General features: G+C 50.9%; 2 protein-coding genes across 4 annotated transcripts in view; one reads left to right on the forward strand and one right to left on the reverse strand.

Annotated features, from left to right (window-relative positions):
• Positions 1–7,331: 7,331 nt before the first annotated feature.
• LOC132515877 (carboxyl-terminal PDZ ligand of neuronal nitric oxide synthase protein-like) overlaps positions 7,332–23,478 on the reverse strand; it is a 306,848-nt gene continuing 290,701 nt past the window's right edge. Inside the window, exons 11-13 of one of the 3 annotated variants that reach the window (XM_060142236.1) lie at positions 11,660–11,969; positions 10,517–10,838; positions 7,332–8,646 (exon numbers count right to left, since the gene is read on the reverse strand). In XM_060142236.1, coding sequence (XP_059998219.1) covers positions 8,602–8,646; positions 10,517–10,838; positions 11,660–11,969 — 677 coding nt within the window. In that variant the 3' untranslated portion in view covers positions 7,332–8,601. Of the gene's footprint in view, positions 10,839–11,659; positions 11,970–23,478 lie in introns of all 3 variants that reach the window. The other 2 variants (XM_060142235.1, XM_060142233.1) reach the window with 2 other exon arrangements.
• SPATA46 (spermatogenesis associated 46) lies at positions 16,657–19,604 on the forward strand. Its single transcript, XM_060142232.1, has 3 exons — positions 16,657–16,855; positions 18,304–18,417; positions 19,078–19,604. Exons 1-3 carry the CDS (start codon positions 16,657–16,659, stop codon positions 19,602–19,604), a joined length of 840 nt encoding a protein of 279 aa, XP_059998215.1.

The following is a 23,478-nucleotide window of genomic DNA, read 5'->3' on the forward strand; positions in this document are numbered from 1 at the left end:
ATTAATCCCACCTCATTTTCTGATCTAAAATTTGAATTATTATTATCTACTCCTTTTGGGTCCTTTACCATTTAAATAACAGTAAGCTTTAGTGAATCAATTACTCATCCTTACTTCCTACATATTTACAAACACATAGAACTCTCTGAGTTCACTTCTTTTCTTACTGCAATATTTCCTCCAAGAATACTTTCAAGATGGTCTTTGAGAAGTAACTTTTGCAGTCTTATATGCTTCATAATATTATTTTACACTCATTCAAATGATAGTTTAACTGAATATAAAATATAGGTTTAGTGTTTTTTTTTCTTTCAACAATATCAAATATTGAGCCATTATTATTTTGTATCTAGAATTCCTATTGAGATGTCTGATGTCAATCTGATTCTCCTTTATAGCCAATCTTCTTTTTCTGGAAACTTTAAAGATGGTGTATCTTTTTTTTTTTTTTTTGACAGGTAAGAAGTGAAAGGTGGTTTGTCTTTATGATCTTAAATTTCCCTGTAAATGTGTCTGAGTTTCTCCTCCTCTATCCTGTTTGAAGGTCTATATGTCACTTTATTCTTAAGATTTTAATCTTTCTGTACTTTTGGAGAATTCTCATTTTTTTCAAAGATTTCCTCCCCTTCTGTTTTCTCTCTCCTACTGGAATTCCTAGTAAAGAAGTATCATCTGTTTTATTTCTCCTTTCCCATATTACTTGTTGAATGATCTTAGGAAAATTACAAGCCTTTCCAAAGGAGGTAAGTACTTATCTCATGAATGTACGTTATTTTCATCACTAAAAGCGGTCTCTTGGCAGAAATTAGCTGCCAGAAACTGTAATGCCTAAAGTCAGCCACAAGAGGTCAGACAACCACCAAGAAAACAGGTACTGAGCTGAGGGTTTTTTTGTTTGTTTAGCACTGCTGAGGAACTATGGTAGCTACAAAAACGGAAACATTCCTCTCACTAATACTCATCTCTCATTTGAATGCTTAATCTCCAGTGTCAATAGCAAGATTAGTGTATGAGCCAGCCTTCCCTGAGTTTGCAATTTGAGATGCAATAGAAATACTTCTGCCACTCCTGCTTGGGGCTGAAATTCTTGCAATTCATAGAGCAGATTTACACCAAAACCATTCAGAACGGATGTTTTCAAGAGGCACCAGAGTCAGCTCTGTCACTTACTGGTAGAGTAACTTTGGGCAAGTTGCTGAAACTCCCTAAGCCTCTGGCCAGCCTCGTCTAGAAAATGGGGTTAATGATTCTTACCGCATAGTTATTGTGAAGAATCAGAAACCATGCCAGCACAGGTTAACACTGAAATACTACAGCCTTTGCTGTTTCCTCTTCTGTAAAATGAGGGATTGGTGAATGGGTCTCTAAATTCCCATCCCACATGAATATTCAGTGTTTAATGAAATTGCATTCACCCCTGGAGATGGTCCAATTCAACAAGATGTTTCTGGGCCATGAACATCTCTGGGAAATTTTTATCAGACTGGTGTGATGGAAACAGAGAAGAACCATGTGGTGGTGGGGAAGCTGTCTGCTCCTCGGGTCTAAAATCCTAGGCCTACACATCTAGCTCTGCTTTTTATCAGTTGTAAGACTCAGGCAAATCTGCTTAGTCATTACCTCAATCTCAGTTTACCCATCTATAAAATGGGGCTGAAATAACTACCTCACAAGATAAAGGATTAATGACAGCATGTGTGTGAATTATTTGAATGCAGTAAGGTTTTGTCTGTATCTAAAGAACGGGCGTAAAGGGACTTCTCTTGCAGGGCTATTGAGAAAAACAAATGAGATAATGAACGTAAATTGATTAGCACAATTCCTGGCATGTATAGGAGCTTTAGAAATATAATAAAGCATCAATGAATAGCAAAGCCCAAAATAGTAAAGTACGAATATTAAGAACTGGACCTGAGCGAAGCTGGAGGAGCAGCAACCAGAGGTGGGCAGGTGCCTGGTACGGGAGCGCGACCCTTCTTACAAGTGCCTGCTTCTGCCGGCTCCATGGCAAGGTGTCACTCGTCCGGGAGGCAGAATTAATGAAGGCTCTGGCTGGAGAGAAATGAGCTACACACTGGCCCATTCATCATTTTCCACGTTGAAAATGGCCTTTCTCAATCCTTCTCTGCAGTGGGTGATCAGGTACAGAGACTGCCTGTAGGTGGAGGCCCTGAGGAAGGAGGCTGAAAGGGGTGGGGTTCACTTGGCACTAGATTGTTGCGTGTACACGTATATAAAAGCTCCCAAATCAGATGACACGTTCTGTGAGTTTAGTTCAGCTCAAAGCACATCCTTATCAAGCGATGTGCCAGGTGCTGTGCCTGGGACCGAGGAGTCAGAGATGGAGATGACAAGGCCCCCGCCTTTGAGGAGCTCAGAAACTTGTGGGAGAGACAACAGGAGGCAGCTCTTGACACTTCCTATGTCACATGGCCTGTGCCAGCAGGGAGGAACGCACAGGGCGCCACCCAGGCGCAGAGGATGGGCTGGGGGTGGTGTCTGAGCAGGGACCCCAGAGGAAGGGATGCCTGAGCTGAAATCTGAAGGATGAACCAGGACAGCCTGGAAGAGTCACAGGAAAGAGAAGGAAGGTGGGGGTGATGGGGCCGATGGACATTCTTGAACAAAGATGTGGAGGTAATTCTAAGCAGTTTGGGGTGGTGGGGTACTGGGACATAGAGGCAGTGGTAGCAGATGAAGCTGGCAAGGTCCGCTGGGCAGGACTGTGGACGGTCCTGAGCACAGACAGCCCGGCTCCCCCTCCCCCATGCGCTTCCCAGAAGAGTCCCCAGCCTCGTGACAATCTATACTACCTACGTAACTGCTGATTGATGAATGAGTGGGACGTGGGGAGAGGCATGGGCAGGGCTGCTGACCATGGGCACTGCCTCCTCCTTCAGCTTTATGACACGTGGGATCACCTTCCACAAGGCCTTTGCAACCTCTGCAGAAGACTCAGTTCCTAGAAATGTCACACCTTGGCCCAGCCTACAGGGAATTTACCAGGTCTGCTGCAAAGACCTTCTGACAGTTCTTGACTCAGAGGACCCAGGACTTAAACTGAGCAAGGAAGTTTGACAAACACAACTTACCAGATACCCAGAGACTGACCAGAAGGTAGTACAAGCTTGTTCTGGGTTTCCTGTCCAGCACCTGGGACCATCCATTGTGGGCTCAGGATGCAGAGGGAGCGCATCCACTGGCTGAAGCTGCAGGGCTGATGGAGCTCCAGTCCCTCCATCTCAAAGGCCGGGCTGCCCCTTTGCTGCCATAGTGGCCTGGACTAACCAGAGCCACCCCATGGTAGCCACAGGGAGATGCTGTACGTTGCCATGAGTTAGCCCACGAAGCAGGCTGGACACTTGGCCGTGCTTACACACCAGACCAAACCGGCGGGAGTTTTGTAATAAACAGGAGTGTAGAGATGCTACTGGAGGCAAACACGGAGGGTGCTCTAAGGCAGAGGTCCCGAACCCCCGGGCCACAGCTTGGTACCAGTCCTTGGTCTGTTAGGAACCGGGCCACACAGCAGGTGAGTGGCGGGTGAGCGAACGAAGCTTCATCTGTATTTACAGCCGCTCCCCAAGGCTCGCATTACTGCCTGAGCTCCGCCTCCTGTCAGATCAGCCGCGGCATTAGATTCTCATAGGAGCGCGAACCCTACTGTGAACTGCGCATGCGAGGGATCTAGGTTGTGCGCTCCCTATGAGAATCTAATGCCTGACGATCTGAGGTGGAGCTGAGGCGGGGATGCTAGCACCGGGGAGTGGCTGCAAATACAGATCATCATTAGCAGAGAGGTTTGACTGCACAGAGACCATAATGAACCAATTGCTTGCAGACTCATATCACAACCCTATCAGTGAGTGGCAGGTGAAAACAAGCTCAGGGCTCCCACTGATTCTGCATTACGGTGAGTTGTAGAATTATTTCATTATATATTACAATGTAATAATAATAGAAATAAAGTGCACTTTTCTTGGCCAGAAGAAAGTCACTTGACAGTGTTTACTTCATTAGTCTGAATGCTACAGAAGACCAAAAACAAAAAACAAAAAAACACAGCACATGCACAGAAACAAAACCCCAAACCACTAAAAACTGCCTAAACACTGATTTGTTAAGCAGAGCAGAGATGAAATTTCTCTAGCAGAGAAAGAGTAAAAAGGTAATGTGGGCCTTTTAAACCTTTCGTCCATTTAGCCAGGCTTCAGTTGGGATAAATGGAATATCAAAATCAGGCTCGTCTAGACGAAAACTGCATGGCTGTTTAAAAACCACTGAATAGGAGGAATGTGTTAGAAGGAAATAGATTAAAAACAATTAGACAAGCGTTGACCCGCACCTATTTTTCTAATAAGTTTCTATCAAGCGCCTCAGTCTAAAAATCTAACATACCTGGACCATTACTACTACCAGCAAGTCTTATTTATTTCTGGCCATTTATTCCTGAAAGTCTTGTGAGAAGACATGGTGAGGAGTAAATCCAACCGCACGTAGGATGGCGGACAAGAGAAAACATGCGTGATGCGCTTGAATCATCCCCAAACCATTCCCCACCCGCCGCCGGTCCGTGGAAAAATTGTCTTCCACGAAACCAGTCCCTGGTGCCAAAAAGGTTGGGGACTGCTGCTCTAAGGAAGAAGGTGGCCAAGCAGATGGCACTGGAAACCACTGACTCGTTAAACAGTAAAACGCAAAACAAAAGTTGCAGTTTGTTGGGAGACTGCCTTTTGCTTTGGGGGATTTTCTTCTTTTTCCTTTTTTTTTTTTTTTTGTCTTTTCCAAGAGAGAGAAACTGGCAGCGTTTCCTGCTCCGAAAAGGACAGATTCCTCAGGCACCTCCCACGAGGGAGAAAGTAGCCTGGTGTCTGAGTTTGTCCTTAAATATTTCCTCAAGCTGGCTTCCCTGTATGGTCAGTAACCAAGGGATTCGTTCCGTGGGGTAGAGCTTCCCTGGGCTCCCTCGAGCTGGACTATTTATCATGGCAGCAGCTGGAGATAAGCTGGACACAAAGAGGATTTGTGTCTCCACGGGTCGGGCCCTCGATACGAACGTGGAGGAATTTTCTCATTAGTGGTAAGTCATGGAGGGGACTCCGGGCTTTCATCGTGCGACCCAGTGCAAACAGCGGCAGGGAGGAGGGCACCCTGGAGGGGCAAAGTCCTTGAAGATGCTTTCTCTGGACAACTGAAATGAAGGTTTCCAGAGTGGATTTCCTTGGGAGAGAGGAAAGACACTGAATGTTGTCTGCAAGCTGTTCGGGGTTAGGTGGGGCTTCATCTAGGAGAGCTGCATTTCTTTGTGTGGACTTAATTACTTGTTCCCACTCAGAGGGGAGCCACAGTGGGGGCCCCAGATCGGGCACCTCAAACCCAGCGGTTGGCTGGCAGGGGCAATGCTGAGTGAAGCCCAGGGGACCCCGAGGGCCAAAGTCTCAAAGGCAAGGAGGCGTAACCAGCGGCTGGCAGGCTGATCTGGGGAGCCCTGCGGTGGTGGAGATGTGGGTAGAGAGGGGACAGGGAGTTGAAGCACAGACGGTTCTAGAATACTCCCAGGAGTCACAGACTTCAAAGGGATTCGGAAGATGTCCGAGAGCAAACTGACCAGGAAGGAATTCTCTGAGCTTGGAGTAGTATCTGAGGTGCAGTCCCAGACTAGCTAATTCCATAAATTCTGAATCCCAGCTGGGGTTCCTCACCAGCACAGGCACAGACTTTAGGAATGAAGTGGGCTTCCTGATGACCTCTGATTTGTTCGTTTCCTTCAGCAACCACTATAGGCAGATTAAGCTCAGAGTCTGAAAAACACTTAGTTGAAATTACTCGCCCCCCCCCCCCAATTTGGTACTTCATTGCATAACAGGCTACGCTAACATAGCCTGTTAGCATAACAGGAAGGCAGGTTCCGTGGTGTCCTCACCCATCGTGGGCATAGTGAGAGACAGAACCAGGTGTCTCTTCACCAGTGTTACCACTGCGCCCCAGACAGCACTCAGCTCACAGACAGGCTTGGATATGTTGTCTGAATACATGCATCCTTGTATCCCAGCTTCTAGACCAAAGGCTCAGAGCACAGCATTAAAAAACGTGACATATTCACATCCTTTTTCACACTTAAAAATTTCCTCAGAAGTTTTTAATTTTTACATTATAGTTTTTCATATTTGATCTCAGCCAAAAATAACTCCTTTGCATAATAGTGGGAAAGAAAAGCATACGAAAGGCACATTTCACACCTGAATGACTGCAGAAGTTGATCCTGAAGCCATCCAACGGGAGAGGTCACCCAAAGAATAGTCACTGGACTTAGCTTAAAGGAAGAAGTTGCTATTGTAAGTACTTTCAATGCCTTTTCCCAGGCATGGGATATGCTGGATTGGGTTTTGTGTTACTCCTGCTTTCCCAGAACAACACGCTGCTCCCCACTCCAGAGCGAGCGAGCAGTGTGAGTGCCCGTGGTCTTCGTGCTCGTCCTCTGACAAAGGAAGTGCAGGAGTGGAATTCAATGCAGAAAAGGCTGGAGACAGCCTCATGCCTGAGACGTTTCTGATGTCCCCAGGGAGGGACCCCTGGCACATCGTGGGGGCGAATGATAGGGCTGGGCAGAAAGGGCCCATCCTTCCCCCTTTAGAAATGTGTGTGGCTTCTTTTCCTTCCCCTTCCTGTCTCTTCTTTACTTTGTCCCTTTTGAGGAGGTCAAAGGTCTGGCCAACTCTCAGCTGGGGGGTCCTCTGGGTCTCCTGGTCTGACACCAACCAGGGGCAGCAAGGGGGTTAAAGGGGCTTCCGCTGCCCCAAGCCATGCTGTCTCAGTAAGGAGCATCTGGGTTGCCCCAGTCTGGGGTTAGTGCCTACATCAGCAGCTTCGAGTTTTTTCCCAACATTGCTAATGACTCCGAATCTGATGGCAGCTCTGATCCCTCTCTGAAGAGTGCCTGTGTGCACACCTAGCTCTGTCCCCTCCTTGATGGGAGAGGGCTGTGGACCCCAGGTGGACGCTCTGGTTGTCACTCGCATTTCCTCCCTGCTTCCTTCTGAGGGGGAAGGTTGCACCTTTGATGTTGATGCCCTGAACCAGACGTAGGTCTGGTTGGAAGAGGGACACTTCCACAGCAGCCAGCCAGTTAGAGGAAGGTGTGAGGGCACATCCCGAGAGATCATTTCCTCCCAAGGTCTCGTGCTGGAGATCTGTCATCAGTGCCCATCATCCTCACGTCTCACTCTTCCAGGCTCACAAAGCAAAAGGCCAATGCTCTCCGCTCAATAAGGCAGCCTTCAGAAAAACCAACCACCCTGCATCCGTCAGGAGCAAAAAACCAAACCAGCAAAACCAAACCAAATCATTTTATTGTGTAGTTTCCTTCTACCAGAAGATTACTAAAAATATAAATATAAAATCTCTAGAAAACACTTGGAATAGCTCTGTAATATTCTTCTTTCCCCAAACGGGGGCCAACCTCTTTGTTCTTTAAAAGTTGATGGACTACATGAATGTCTTCATATCACCCACATTCGTTAACACAGATACATTTCTCTCCATGCAGGGGAATAGGCCACCTTCCTGCCAAGTTCTGGAAGCTCACCTCGCATCTATCAGGGTAAAACTATTGCTGAATATGGGAACACAGGACAGTGGGTAACAGGGAGAGAAAAAAACTCTGTGGCCCCAGCTTCCTCCTGTGGACACAGAAGACAGACCCTTCATTTCTCCTCAGTACCCTGTCCTTGAGCAGACTGGGCCAAGCTTCCAGAGAAGTTGGCTTCACCATGAGGGGTGTGTCAGGGGGGTGACTGCCATGCCGCAGTCACGGGCAGGTCAGGCTGTTGACATGCACACGGGAAGTCAAGTGGGGCTTTGCATAGAGAGCTGGTCTGAGCCGGGGCCCTCAGCAGGATAGAAGTCGCTGTTCCTACTGGCCTCTGGGCTACACTTAGCCCTGGCACCAGGCACTCTCTGTCACATCTAGGACCTGATTTTAGCCCCAGAGAGCTCCTCCACCCCGGTAGCAGCCTCACCCCTCCTGTAGAAGGATGGCTGAGATGGAGATCACAGAGAGGCCACCCAGACATTGAAGCAGGGTCCCACAGCTCCTTGTTTGGTACTAGACACGAGTCCAAGGAACACTGGGACCACCCTGGCCACGGTCCTGGGACAGCCTGATAGGATCCCTGGGCTAACCCTGGGTCTGAGGGCCAGGACCTCAGCAGCGGCTGGGTGTGGAGCAGAGAGCAGGGTGCTTAAGCCAGCCCGGGCCTGCCACCTCTGCACCTATGGCTACAATAACACCCGGCCAGAGCCACCCTGGTCTCTGGGAGAGGAGTAGCCCCAGAGTGCAGGAACCTGGTAAGTTTCCCATCAGAGAAGCAAACCGAGCTTCTGGGATGGAAGCACAGATGAGAGTGGGCTAGCTGCCAGCACGTGGGTTTAGTTCTTTGCCCCCAGCTCTGTGTTTTGTGCAGAACCCCAAGCCATTGTGGGAAAACTCACGGGCCCCCAAATGCTAGTCCTGAGAACTTCTGAGCATCAGGGTCAGAGATCAACATCTTTGTGATATTCCTGGAGTAAGTCGGGATCGACTCAATTCAGTAACAGCCTTCCTCACTTCACCACGGCCTGCAAGGTGCCCGGCGTGCCTGGACCCTCCTGAGGAAGATGAGACAAAGCTTCACTCTGAGAACGCAGGGTAGGAGAAAAGGTGGCGGGAGAGCTACGGCAAGGCCCCCGGCTGCAGAAGCAAGGAGGCGGGAAGGGCACCTGCATCCCGGTGGTCCCCCGAGGCTCCCAGGTCTACAGGAGTTAGCTTGGACATTTTATAAGGCAGGGGTGGTTCCTGGGGAGCAGGAACTGGGTGATGAGATGAAGTGGGCAGTGAGCTCTGGGGCACCCAGAGTGGGAAGCCGAACAAAGAATAGAAAAGGGGAGGCGGCAGGAGTCACAGAAGGAGAACCGAACAGCCCACTCTGGCCAGATGTGCCACTCCCAGCCTTCTCCCGGGGACCCAGCCACCTTGCTCAAAAAAAGGCATGTTCTCTTCTTGCTGCAAAGGCCCCCGGGGTTGGGATCACCCCCTGACAGGGTCTCTTGGCCACAGGAAAACAGCATGACAGGACCTCTGGTGGGAGACAGGAACACAGACGTGGGTTAACCCAGCAGGGCAGAACCAGTGGGGCTGTGTGAACTGTCAGTCCTTCACAGAGACCCCAGAGGCAGGCAGGTAGACAGCACCTTCTGTACGAGAGCGGAGCGCCTCCTACGTAAGCGTGGCCTGCTCCACGGTTACTACCACATTCCAACCTCTCACACCTCTCACCTTGCTTCCTGCACTTACCACGCCTAGACCCTAGAACTACATCACATCACGCTGTGGAAACCCTGAAAAGCTGCTCTGAGCCCTTACGACTACTCTTTCCCCATCCCATGTTCACTGCCTTCCCCACTACTGCTCTGGGTTCTCTCGGGACCAGCTCCCTGGACGCCAGGTTCCTGGGCCCTCTCCACCAAACAAAATCAGAACTTGCTCTGCTGCTTCTGCCAGGGCCTGCCTAGCCCTGTCTTCACGCACAGCAAGGGAAGCCCGGGTCTCTTCTTCTGTGCAAGGAGCCCGAGAGTAGCTGGCTGCATCACCTTGCCCAGTGCCTCTCCACACTCCCATGCCGGGCAGGCGCCCTCGGTGGCTGGCTCCGTGCCCTGCCTCAGGCTAGACGAGACACACCCTGTGAACCCGGGGTGTCGACAAGGCCTCCCGAGGTCTCAGGTCCGATAAGCACTGCCCCCGGCTTGCATCCACATGGGCAGAGGCGAGGTAACAACCCAAGGGCCTGTGCTGTCTTGGGGTCAGGAGGAGCTGTGGCTGGGCTGTGCTCGGGGTATGCGGCTTTCTGGGCCTGGGCCCATCATCGAGCCAAACCCGTCATCCCTCATCCAGCCTGATTCCTCCGGAGGCAGGAGGTCTCTGGCCCCCAGGGAGGAGAAGGAAGGAACCAGGAGGGCATGGGAGGGAGAAGAGCAGGCAGCATGTGGGAGCCAGGCAGAGAGAACACCCTTCATCCTGGGCTGCTGGCCTTGCAGGTCAGTGGGAAGCCAGGGCAACTCAGAGCAGAGGTGCCCTGGTCTCCAAGGGCTGCAGCCGGCACGCCAAGGAGCCATTCCACGGACGTACTCCTGAACTAGGACTACACATGGACTTGTGGCCCTGCAGCAGCCCGTGTGGAAGAACTGGCTCTGCTGAGCCTTGTGCAAGCAGGACACACAGCAGGGTGGAGCTGGGGCAAGGGCCAGGGTGCACGGTGGAGAAGCGAGCAGAGGGGAGGGGGTCTCAGCAGGAGCAGAAGCAGCTCTACTCAAAGGACAGCAGGTCTGGGTGAGGGCCCTCCATGTCAAGGCTGGAGGTCCGTGCCCGAGGAGGCGGGCTGCTGTCCTCCAGAGGGTCAGCCAGGCTGACGGGGCTCAGGCTGAGTTTGAGGCCGTTTCTCTCGATGAGGCCAGGGGAGGAGGCCCTTCGGCACTCAGTCACCTTTAGCTTCGGTTCGTCCTGGTTGTCCTTGTGGATTAGGTCAGGTACCGACAGGGAAACCTCTCCATTGGGCAGAGCCTCGCCCCTGTCCACCATTTCCATGATGGCCTCTGGCTGTGAAGCATCTGCTGGGCTGGGCTGGGCAGTGGGAGGGGAGTCCTGGGGCTGCCCAGGTGACAGCTCTGTCCCATACTCCAGACTGCTTAGAACTGGCTGCGATGAAATCAGCATGTCCTGGGTGGTCTTCAGGGCCCGAGGGGTTCGCTTCCTGGTGGTAGGAGGCGGGGGATCCAGCCGAGGGAATGCTTCCTGCAGGGATGACCTATAAGGTTGGTGACATGAGCTGACATAAGGCTGGAGAGACACCATGCTGCACCTTCCACTCACCCACCCGGGAAGTGCTTTTTGCTCTGGGCTCTCGTTCTTGGTTTAGCGTGCGAGTCTCGGCAGTTTGAGCACAAATGGCTTTGGGCCTGTCACCTCCTCACTCGGTGTTCACAACAGCACGAAGTGTTAACACTGGGACCACTGGTGAACCGCGTCCCGTCAGAACCTACACGATAGCCCTGAAAAGCGCATCACCACTTGGGGAGTGTAGGTGTCTAAAACGAGGCTGGACACGGGAGGGCTGCCAAAGCAGGCTCCCCTCTCCCCTGACCGGTGGGTCCCACCAGACGCCGGCTTCTCCACTACCAACAGTCAGGGCAGCACTTCTCAGGCGTGGCTGGGTGTCAGAATCCCCCCAGGGAGCTTCTGGCAATACCTGGGTTTGAATCCAGCTCTGCCAGTTACTAACTTTGTAACCTTAAGCTCCTCACGTTACCTCTCTGAACCTGCTTCACCTGCAAAATGGAAATAATATACTTCATCTCAGAAGGCTGTTTCAGGGTTCGGTAAAATAACGCAGCGGAAGCAGAGCACGGCGCTAGGACATGATGGGTACGCCGTAAACGTCAGCCGTGGTGGGAGCGTTGAAGCCGGCTCCCGCAAACATGGCCCGATCCTTCAGCTGTTCTTTACATGACAACCTCCGTCCCTACCCCAAGGCCATTCTCCCCTCTAGACACTACGGTTTGCTGCAGGCCTCTTCCAGTGGGTCCAGACCCGTGAGGATGTCAGGGCGGGAGGGAGAGATGCACTCACCTTCCGTCATCCACGTCAGCCCCGCCGGCCAGCTGGGCCCCTGCAGTCTTGTTGACCTCCATCGTGCCCACGCTGCCCAGGCTCGAGGGCTCTTTTCTCCGCAGGAAGTCGTTAACTTTGGCCCCCATGGCTTTGCCCAGGTTCTTGAGGTGCTGGCTGCTGCCCACCCAGAGTCCAGGCCCTCCGGGCTCCACAGACCCCAGGGCGGCAGAGCTGGGGGCCGCGGGCCTGGACACGTGGGGGAAGGAGCGGCTTGGCTGGAGCTTTGGAGTGAGGGCCGTGTTCAAGTTCTCAAACATGCTGTGGTCGACTACAAACAAAGAGGGAAAGACAGAGAGCCGGTGAGGGGAGGGGAGGGGGGCCCCTCGACCCCATCGCTTTTGATCTTCTTCTTATACCACACCCACAACTTGTAACTTCATGAGGTTTTGGAAATAGTCAAGAGGGAGGCAGCAAAGACACTCTTGAACCTTCCGATCCAGTTGTTCTGATGGGACGTGGGACCAGAAATTCTAGTTCTGCCTCACCCAGGTTAATCAGTGATGAACTCTAGCCACAAAAAAGCTAACGTATCCCTTTAAACATGCCTCCTTGACTCATGGCTTAACCCCTTACCTTGGGGTCACCAGGCCCTTTGAAGTAAAGACAAACAAGGATGAAGCAATGAGATGTGACATTTTTACACTGCCATGAGCACATGTGGAGCTCTCTGACTCAGGCGCTGGGGTAGAAGCTGGTGGAGGGATGGCAAGTATGAGGCTGGGAGTTGGAAGCTCCCTGCTACAAAGTCACATGTGTAGCACGTTTTCTCCATGAAACATGCTCACTTCTCTTGGGGGTGGAACTTGGGAGAATGGGACAGCTGCACGCAGAGAGATGCTAAGTGGTGGTTCAGAACCAGCTCACGCCAAGTGGACAAAGCACTTGGTGCCAAGGAAGCAGGAGGAAGCCGACAAACGCCAGCTCACTTAATCCTCACAAGCTAGTAAGGTGGGGCATGGTAAGATTTCTCTTTACAGAGGAAGAAGACGGGGCTCAGAGTAATGAACTGCTGGGCCCGAGGTCACAGCCCAATTACTGGCACGGTGGGAACTAGAACCCAGGTTTTCTCACCTAAAGCTCAGGGCTCTTGCCACTACTTCTCCTGCCTTGCAATGGAATAAATGCCTAAATATGCCTCGTGCACAGTCTGCCTCTCAGGGATCTCTGTTCGGCTGGAAAGATTAACTCAAAGGGCTGGGAGGAGACCCACTGGGTTGTAAACACTTGCAGGGCAGAAGCCATGTCTCACTCATCTTTGTGTCTTTAACAGCTAGCCTGGGTGTGGCACACAGTAGGTGCTCAATAAATATCCTGAAATGCCAAACCCATTTGCAGATAGAGAATCGTGGAGACCGAGACCACAGTAGCTCCGAGGTCTGTAGTTGGAATGGCTGGAGCTCAGGGCTCTAAGCCACGCTGTCCACACACTTGCACAGAGGCAGCCTCTCCCCACCAGGAAATCCAGCTCAGGCCTCAGTGCAGCCAGACCCGCTCTGGGGCCTTGGAAGCAGGCTTGAGGTTGCTGTCCTTACCAGCTACTCCAGATATTTTGTCGGTCTCAGAGGAGGAGAGCGCTTTGGGCATAGGCTCTGCTCCTTGTCAATACCTCTGCTAAGTGCCTACTCCTGCCGAGCCTTCCTAAGAGTAACTGAGGTTAGGGTATACGTTTCCTTCCGTTGAACTTTTGCATAAAGCAATTCTCTGCCCTGCACTGCTGAGTCCTGGGCACTGGGGAGCATTTCTCTTTATTGTGGTTTTACGCAGAGCCTTCTGAGCCAACTACCTCAAGAAGCCATATGCTAAGGGTCTTCGGGCAGCAGGAGGAAGCTGTGGAAGGAGTGGAGATCTCCCCCTGTGATGAACCCCACAGTCTTCACCTCTGTAACTGCCCCTAACCCACGTGCAAGAAAAGCACCACTGCAGGGGACATGCTGGGAACTCGACTAGAGCATCCCTGGGACACGGGGCACAGAGCTGACTGGTTCAGGCTGGCTGGGTTCCAGACGTAGACCCAGCACACTAGGAGGAGATCCCGGCCCATCCCACAACAGGGGTATCAACTCTTGAGTCTTCTCCTGAGGGTATAAATCTTGCCATGTCATCCACTTTTGCATAATTTACCTATCATGTCCCATATCCTTCTAATTTTTCTTTAATCATGAACTCTGCAAACTAGCAGAGAAGCCTTTGGAAACTAAAGCATTTAATGATTTCCCCCCAAACCAGAAAGTATTGGGGCCACCATGAAACTAGAGCAAATGTTCAAGAGATATATGCCAGGGAAGAGGGCCAATCCCCACCACTTTCGGGCTCATACAGTTCTGTGGCTGTTTCCTTACTGGTTTAATGTGAGTGTTCAGAGCAGACACATTCACTTCTAAAAGTGTAAGTACCAAAAACACCTGGCAAAGTGACTTGTAAATTGTGAGCCCCTTTGATCATAATTATTGAAGAAACACATTCTAAGAAACATAAATAACTTTTGGATTAAGCACCATTTTAATTTCCTGTACTTCTTGTTTCTCTACCCTCCAGGATGTATACACTGAATTCTTAAGTAATTTAAAGATAGCTCATCATATACTCTCTTCATAATTCTCTTAAGTCTTCTGGTAAATACATCTTGTCTTTAATAATAAAATAAGTCCCTTGATGGGAAGAAGCATCTTAAGTGACATTTTTTGTCTATAATGCTCAGCATAGGGCCTTGCACAACAGTAGGCATTTAATAAATTCATTGAATTGACTTTTGATATGAATACTTAAAACTGACTGCATTATGGGCTAACATTGTAGAAAAGCTATTCCCCAAGCCTTCTTCCATTTACAAAAGACACTCAAAACCCCCTCCTCCGGGAGCGGTCCACGGGGGCTCTTGAGGTCAGGCCGGGAAAAACTGCCCTTCTCTCCAAAGCAGGACTCTGGCTGGGGCTCCCTTCATCTTTACATCTGAGGGATGTGCAGCGAGCCCCTTTCCTGCTGGAGGCACTAATGAACCCACACTCTGTCAGGACGGGAGGCTTGGTGGTTCAGAAAATAATGGTGATGGCAGAAAGAAAGGTGACTGGATCCCAACCAGCTGGCCCTCCTAACAGCACCCCCCAGCATGCACATAGCCAAGCAGAGGGGAGCATCTGGGGCCAAAGTCATCCAAAAGAAAGACAGTATCTTACCTGTCCGAGAAAGGGGCTCAGAAAGCAGGCGGGAAACAAACGAGAGAGAGAGACACATTTTATGTAGTGACCGACCACTATGGGAGTGTCACCTCCCGTCTGGGTCACCAGCAACAGCCCACCAAGAGGATATAGCACGCAAGACAGGGGTCCTGCTATGAGGAGTGTAACAGACCTGGATGACCAGGTTCCCGTATGCTTTTTAATAAACCAAAACAGAGCCGTATTTTAAAAATTCTACAAACAGGTGCTGGTGCAGCCTCCTGTATTTCCCCCAATGTTCTGAGGCCCCTTTACATTAAGTATATCTGAAGTTCCTAGCTGGCAGTGGGAGGAATGCAATGGGCCAAGGCAACATGAAATTCTAAGTCTTCTGGATCCTGTGTACGTCACTCGTTTTTTTGCTGTCTCGTTTCCAACATGTGAATCCCTAGATTTTCGACTGGAAAGACGTTCATTCATCCACTCCAACCGTCTAAATCAACAAAATGGGAAAGGCAGGTGGCAGAGAGGTCTGCCTAATACCGCACAGGGAGGTAACGGCAGAGCAGGGGTTAGAACTCACATAGACTGACTCCCAGACCCACGATCCTTCTCTACACCATGACGGCCAAGTGAGACTGCCAATACCCTCAAAGTTGCCAAGGTACACGGCGTCAAGTTACATCCTATCACGTTCTAACGTTCCAAACCAGGCTATGAAGGAGGTCCATGAGATCTCATTCTCCGCACTGTCCTGCAAATGTTTAAGTACTGTGAATAAACACGGGTGGGAAGACAACTCTGGGATCTCACATGCACATGCTAACTCACACTTGCTCCACACACTGCGAGGGGAGCCCACTGCTACTATGGGCTGGGCCAGACCTTTCCCATCCAGCACAAACATACCCACCTTTAGATCTAAAGCCCTGTATGCATCTAGTCATGATGATCTAGAATGGGGCACCTTCAAGCTCATCTTTCAACCCTCTAGCTAGCAGGCTGGCCAGGTTGTTACATGACAGAAGGGAAGCAAAGAGAAGAGGCTACCTCGCCACTCAGTACATAGCCTTACTACCAAATTGCTTATAATGAGCAAAATGGTGCTAAGTCACCCATTTATGTTTTAGTCATTTGCTAAAAACAGACAGCACCATTTAAAACAGTATTTGGTCCCTATTCTTAGGACGTACATATGGAAGTATTTAGTCACAAAGGGACATTATGTTTGTAATTTACCTTCAAATATCCCAGCAAAAAAATGTATACACACATAGAGGCAGAGAGGGAGGGAGGGAATTGATAAGACAAATGGAGTAACATGTTAACAATAGGAAAATCTAGATGCAGGTTACGTGGATGTTCCCTGTTCAAATTTTATTTTTGCAGCTTTATATAAGTTTGAAATTATTTCCAAAGAGAAATGTAAAAAAATATACCCCAAACCAAAAAAACAGAAACTAACGTAAAACAACAAAAACATCTGGTGACAGAGGTTAGGCAGATGAAAAAAGCAAAGAGGTCATTAAGAGAGGACAGAGGATCCCAGAGCTGGGGGTGGTGACAGCAACGACATGGAAAAGGGACACTAGAGAACAGAGGGGGCGCATAGACAACATCGCTATCAGGTCTCTACTACATTCCTCCCTCCCTCTGGGTATCCCCAATCAAGACAGGCCACGGAAGAATGACAAGTGAAAAACATCTTTAAAATTTTTTTTATCTTGCTTGCTACAGACCCCATCCATCTTTCGAGAGGGATAACCTCCCTGGCGAGTAGAATCATGTGGCCTTTTTGTGATGTCAGCTGAGCTCAGAATGTTTATTGCCTGGACAACCCAACCAGCCTCCTGGAAGCAGGCGTGTGTGACCTCCATACACTTCAGTAGTCAGAATATGGAGAACTTCTCACTCCTCAGCATTTCTGGACCTCGAATCTCTTCCTCTGCTCTGAGCACTTTTCCTGATATCACGCCCTCACGTGCCACCAGCTTGCCAGGTAAACTCTCGTGCCACTAGGGCCACAAAAATGTGGTTTTCTGAAGCTTGTAATTGAGTACTCTACCAGATCATGTTACAGGACCACGATTTAGTGAGAAAGTCAAATTACATGTGGGGAGAAAATAATTTTTCAAAATGTTGCCTACATGGTAAGTAGTTCCTGCTGTTGATTCATTTCTTGCAAGGGAAGGATGGGGGAAACATTTGTTATCACGCTTTTTTCCCCCTCTGAATCTGCATGAACCCTCAAAGTGACAGTTTGTCTACGTAAGGAGTATGTACTAGTTTCAGACCTGTTTTGACAACCTGGAGAAGATCTAGACTTATCAATCCATCAGAAGGAAACTAAGGCGGGGGGAACTGATGAGCCTATCCTGGAATAAAGTTGAATGTGCTGAGGACTTGCTATTCAAAGCATAGTCCATGGACCTGCAACATCACCATCACCTGGGAGCTTGTCAGAAAAAGGCAGAATCTCAGGCCCTACCTCAGACCCGCTGAATCAGAATCTGCATTTTTAACAAGATCTCCAGGTGATTCCTATGCACATAAAAGTCTGAGAAATGCTGTTCTGTGAAGTGGTTCTCCTAAGCATCCGTTTGCCTATACACGGGACATTTGTATCCGTTTCCCAAACTGAGCACGGCTACTGCTCTGCGATTTGAGGCAAGCCAGCTCCTTAATCCAAGTATTAGCAACCATCAGGCAGCTGGGGTCCACCTGAACACTCTCTGGCTGTGGGTGGGAGGCGTTTTAATTGGAGAAATGGGCTTCTCGTCCTCAAAGGGATCTTGTAACATAGCTACGCGGTCCTCGACCAGACTCCCTCCTCTGGGCCCTCCAGGGACCCAAAGGCTGCAATGCAGAGTGAAAACACACACACACACACACACACACACACACACACACACACACACACACACACACACACACACACACACACACACACACACACACACACACACACACACACACACACACACACACACACACACACACACACACACACACTCTCTGTCTCTCTCTCCCCCTCCCCCCTCCCCCTCTCCCTCCCCCTCTCCCTCCCTCTCCCTCTCTCCCTCTCCCTCTCCCTCTCCCTCTCCCTCTCCCTCTCTCTCTCTCTCTCTCTCTCTCTCAGCTGCAGGAGGGTCAAGAGCGGGGAGGGCCAGGCAGAAAGCTGTCATCTGGTCCACATCTTATATTCTTCTTTGGAGAGGACCTTTCCAGGGTCTCAATGACACCAGCACCCCATTTGGAATTCCCCAGGAGGTCATCCAGAATAGCTCTGCCTATGTGGATGCCACAAAGGTCATTGTTTTGCTTCAGTTTTGCAGTGCCTTAAAGCACCAAGGTTGAACCTCTAGGTATGTCTCAGGGGGGGAGGGGTCCCAACAAGAGGACGCCCAACCTTGCTCAGCTCACCAGAGTGTTTCCTCTGTAACCCAGGCATTGCAAAGACTGCGTCTCCTACTGAGGCGTCCAGCCCAGCTCAGGCCCTGCCACCCCAGTACCAAAGCAGTGCTCTCCGGCATGGGGTGCACAACACGGTGCTCTCAGCAGGTGAGGCCTTCTCTGACTCAGGCGGGCACATGTGAGAAGCTGGGGGAACAGGGGCTGCTCCCCTAAGGGCAGGGTGCCTGTGTGTGGGATCGCCACGTGCTGCCTTTCCCCACTGCAGTCTCCTGTCCGGTGCTTCCTTTAGCAGAGACCTGCAGGTCTGTAAGGTCCTCTGCTTCTCCTCTCCTGTCTCTCAGGCTGAGGGAGAACAGCACTTTCTGCCTGACTGGGCTGTTGCAGGCAGACAGTGAGGCTGGAGAAACGGCCACAACCAGTGGTGGTAGAAAGAGGGGCTCTAGGAGGCCAGAGGTCTGGCTGCCTGCTGAGCCACCTGTGTCTATCCTCAGAGGAGGCAGAGGAAAGGTGCCTGCAGGGAGGGGATGCACCTGACAAATGCCAAGGCTTAGTCATTGCACGGGGAGTCTTACCTAGAGATCAAACTGCTTTTCTCTGGACAGCAGGAAGGAAGGCCTTAGCCTGCTCTCCCCACCCCATCCTCTGTCTGCTCTCAGAACTGCACTCAAGGAGGGGCTGAGGTAACCTGAGGTCCTGCCTGACTACCTGCTTTCTTGCCCTTCTGCTTCTCCACCCGGCCTCCAGCCACCCCAGGCCTCACTGCTTCCTGCCTGGCTCGAGGCTCAGACCCAGCCCTTTCCTTTGCAGGCTGCATCTCGGGGGACCCCCCAAACAGAGAGAAGCTGAGGAGGAATTGCACCATCTACCGGCCCTGGTTCTCCCCTTACAGCTACTTTGTATGCAAGGACAGAGAGAGCCACCTGGAGACCTACAGCTTCCCAGAGGTGCAGCGGGACGAGGGCAGGGGGGACAGCTGCCTCCCAGAGGACACGGCTGAGAGCATCTGCTCATCCTCCTCCTCCCCAGAGAACACCTGCCCCCAAGAGGCCACTAAGAAATCCAGACACGGCCTGGATTCCACAGACTACATCACATCCCAGGACATCCTAATGGCCTCCAAGTGGTACCCGGCCCAGCAGAACGGCTACAAGTGTGCGGCCTGCTGCCGTATGTACCCGACGCTGCACTCCCTCAAGAGCCACATCAAGGGGGGCTACAAGGAGGGTTTCAGCTGCAAGGTGTACTATCGCAAGCTCAAAACCCTCTGGGGCAAGGAGCAGAAGGGCCGGCCGGGAGACAGGCTTTCCTCAGGCAGCTGCCAGGCCTTCAAGTAGGCCTGCTGGGTGGCGGCAGCTGTCTTGTTAGCGGACAACGCTCTAGGTAAACAGGAGATGATGCCTATTTATGTCTCTACAGAGAGACCAATAAACCAAAGTTAGTGACAGCCTTCTGTCAAGTCTGAGGTCACCCTGTACCACCTGTCCTTCTCAGTCCCTGGTCCCCATCCCATTCCCCTTCTGCTACCGGGTGCCTAGCAACACCAGGCCCATCTCCCTGCCTCTTTTTTTGTTTTGTTTTGTTTTTTGAAAGACAATACCCAAAGTTTGAGACTATCTTCTAAAATGGTGGTTTTCAAAGTGAGGTGCTCAGACCAGCAGTGTGAGCATCCCTGGGGAATTTGTTAGAAATGAAATTCTCAGACCTATAGAATCAGAAACTCTGGGGGGTGGGCCCCTCAATCTGTGTTCTAATTGACCTCTAGGTGATTCTGATGCAGCTCAAGTATGAGAACCACTGTTCTAAGACCCTGGCCTTCCTGTTGGTCCTGTGATGGGTCCTTGCCCTGCACCGTGGGAGAACTCACACTGAGGGAGAAGGGTTGAACGCCCTTTTCTGTCGGTTCCACCAGCAGAATCTCTGCACAGTTTGAAAGCTTCTTAGGTGTTAGATCTTCTGAGGGGTGGAAGAGGGAGGACAACATGCCCCACGCATAAGGCAGAAAAGAGGCAAACAGGGCTGGGGCCCATTCCCACCACGTGTACCATGATCCTTCATTTGGAAGGGACATCTCTGGCTGAAGCAAAACAGATCACTTCTGGCCTGGGGGGTATCTTTACATGGCTCTGTTGAGTCATGTCTGAAAAGCCGGGTAAACATGTGAAAACACTGCTTCCTAGTACCAAGAAATGTCCCAGCAGACAGCCCTGACCCTTATTCCATTTCTGGGCAAACCTCATAGCCAACTCTGACCCAGAAAAACGGATGAGCATCAAGGGTGCAGCAAGGACATCGGTTTTGCCCATTATGTGGTTACAGAAAAAAGAGCTTATGTTTGATGGTCTTATTTTTAGGCCTTATTTACCTGTCATTTCATCTCCCTAATGACTCAGTGGGCCCTTTCACTGCAAGGGGGCATTTCCTTTCTGGGACCCTGGCACCAACCCTCCCCTTGTGTCTGCTTCCCCACTGCTTGGCCAATGGGTTAGGGTGGAGGATCTCCCCTTACCCTTCCAGGGGTCACATACTTAAGTCTTCCGAAGCCCCACTTTATAGTTTGGCCGAGCTGCTTCTGCTTATCACTGTTCTGCTAAAATATCATTGGTGGGGGCTTCCCTGGTGGCACAGTGGTTGAGAGTCCGCCTGCCGATGCAGGGGACGCGGGTTCGTGCCCCGGTCCGGGAAGATCCCACATGCCGTGGAGTGGCTGGGCCCGTGAGCCATGGCCGCTGAGCCTGTGCGTCCAGAGCCTGTGCTCCGCAACGGGAGAGGCCACAACAGTGAGAGGCCCGCGTACCGCAAACAAAAAAAAAATATCATTGGTGGTTCTTTTGTGAGAGACAGGCTGGCTCACACCCCCATCACACACCAGTCCCTTGCTGTGAGAGCACTCCCAGTCCTGCACCCAGTTCCCCACTCTTTCCCTCACCCTCTACCCACTAAGTCAGAGTCCCAGAGTCTACTTGATTTGCAGGCTCCAGCTGGCCTGGGAGCCAGGACATGCAGGGTCCCACCCACTCACTGAGGGGCAGGGTGGTCTTCAGGCAGCCCTGACATTATTCCATTGCTTCCAGGGCCCGGTTCCCGGAGGGAGCAGATGAGTGACTCTGGCAAGTCTTTCGTCCTCACTCTGAGCTCCTGCTTTCCTAAATGGAAAGGGCACCGGAGCCCCCGGAGGCTTCTCCTTACAGACGCTACTATGCACGTGTGTCCCCTCGACAGGGCTCCTGAGGGAGTACAAGGAGGGGGACACGGAATGGACTTGAGGAGACCGGTCGCAGTCTCAGCATGGTCTGTGGCAGGACCAGGCGTGGAATCACTCCTCATCTGGTCTCTCTCCCTCTGCCCAGCCCTCACTCCCTCCTCCAGGGCATCCACATCATGGGCACAGAGCACAGCTTAAAAAAAAAAAAGGAGAGAGAGAGAGAGAGAAATCCACCCAAAGGCCAGGGACTGAGCCCAAGGGCCACAGCACATGCTAATCATGGCCTGGCAGGTGCGAGAATTTAGCGTCTTCTCCCTAAGGACAGGGTACTTTCCACCTTTCACATTTAACGTAGGGTCATTATGACCCCAGTAGCTTTCTCAGTACAGAGCTCTGAATAGTTTCCGCTCAGCAGAAAATGCACGCAGAGCACAACTGCACCGAGCAGAACAAACACGCCCCCCCCCCCCCAGTTAATGAGGGGGTAAACTGTATTGTGCCCTGGGCCACTGCCAGGCATTCTGTTGGGTGCTTCTAAAATACCATCGCATCTACTCTTCATTATAGCCTTATGTGGTGTGTTGCATTCCCATTTTACAGATAAGAAAATAAGGCTCAGTTCAGTTCACTCAGCCAGAAAAGGGCAGAGGATATGTGAGCCTGGTTGATCTGACCCTCCAACTTTCCTTCAGGCCTGGCCTACCGAAGTATCAGGTCTAACAAAACCTCTGCCTTCACAGTGGCTATGCGTTCCAGTCAGGGGAGCCTGGTTTTCACGATGTGGGTTTTGCGAGATCCTGCAGCTCCGTATTTCTCTAACATCCTCTCTGCCGGCATCCCTCCTCCCCTTTCATTTCTACTCCCTGCAGGAAAGCCCACACCTCAACGAGTCAGGCCTCCTCTGCTGAGCTGTGTGTCAGTGACACCATAACCCTTCTAGGCAGGTGTGGGAAGAAGTCTGTTTGCCTCCAGTATGGACATTCCTGGAATGGGCCCATCCAGAAACCTACCAACTACATATTTCAGACATTTAGTCGGGGAGTCAGTGAAATTTTATAATCTTGATGATCTTAGTTATATCTGAAAATATCTATGATGTACTTTTTCAAGCACTCAAAACTTGCTGCTGCCGCCAGTATAGTCCAGTGATGTCTGGAGTTTGAAAAGACCTGGGGTTTGGGAAAGTCCAAAAAAAAAAAAACGGGTATAGCATAGGCATTACTGACATTTTGGGCTGGATAATTCTTTGTGGCGAGGCTGTTCTGTTCACTGTAGAATATTTAGCAACATCCCTGGCTTCCAACCACTATGTGTCAATAGCCTCCTTCCGAGTTGTGACAACCAAAAACGTCTCCAGACGTCACCGAACATCCAGCCCTTGGGGGAGCGAACTCGCCCTTGGATAAGAACCGTTGGTACAGCCCGATCCTGCAAGGCTGGTCTGAATCAACTGCCCCTGAAGGCACCACCTTCCCCCGCTGCTTGAAGGAACACACGAGTTCTTTCTAAACACCACACACCCTCGGGAATGGTGCGTCACAGAGCTGATGCCACCGGGCTCGGGAAGTTGGGAGGCGGGTGGGGGAAGGAGCAGGTGGAATAGAAAAGGCAAGAAAAGACAATGGAAAAGCTTTTAGAAACAAGAAAGGTTTATTTAGCAAAAGCCACTAGACTAGTGACAACATCCAGGGAGTAAGTGCACTTAACATGAACAGAATCTTTTCCCAGAGAGTTGATCCAACAGAGTTAATGCCACACAGTTTTAGGAAGTAGAGGGCGCAGGGGGAGGGGGCAGAGTGGGAGGAAGCAGTCAGGCAGAGAGAAAATAAAAGGAATACAACCCCTAAATGAGAGTTGAGAGAAGTGAGGCTATGAAGAGGCTTTATAGACAGCATTGGTATAAGCAGGAATATGATTTTCAGTCCCAATATACAGTCCATCCTGTGCAGACAAGTTCTTTCCTGGCTCCGCAACTGTGGGAGCCTCGTGTACCCAAGAGTCTGCTG

Source organism: Lagenorhynchus albirostris, chromosome 2 (genome assembly GCF_949774975.1).
Source record: "Lagenorhynchus albirostris chromosome 2, mLagAlb1.1, whole genome shotgun sequence".
Lineage (NCBI taxonomy): Eukaryota > Metazoa > Chordata > Mammalia > Artiodactyla > Delphinidae > Lagenorhynchus > Lagenorhynchus albirostris.

What these genes read in the sequence shown, in the direction of transcription:
- SPATA46 (XM_060142232.1), top strand. Translation starts at nt 16,657, where the DNA reads ATGTCAGCTGAGCTCAGAATGTTTATTGCCTGGACAACCCAACCAGCC. An exon ending in ACGTGCCACCAGCTTGCCAG is followed by an intron (nt 16,856 to 18,303) that starts GTAAACTCTCGT and finishes TCTGTAACCCAG; the next exon opens with GCATTGCAAAGACTGCGTCT. An exon ending in CAACACGGTGCTCTCAGCAG is followed by an intron (nt 18,418 to 19,077) that starts GTGAGGCCTTCT and finishes TTTCCTTTGCAG; the next exon opens with GCTGCATCTCGGGGGACCCC.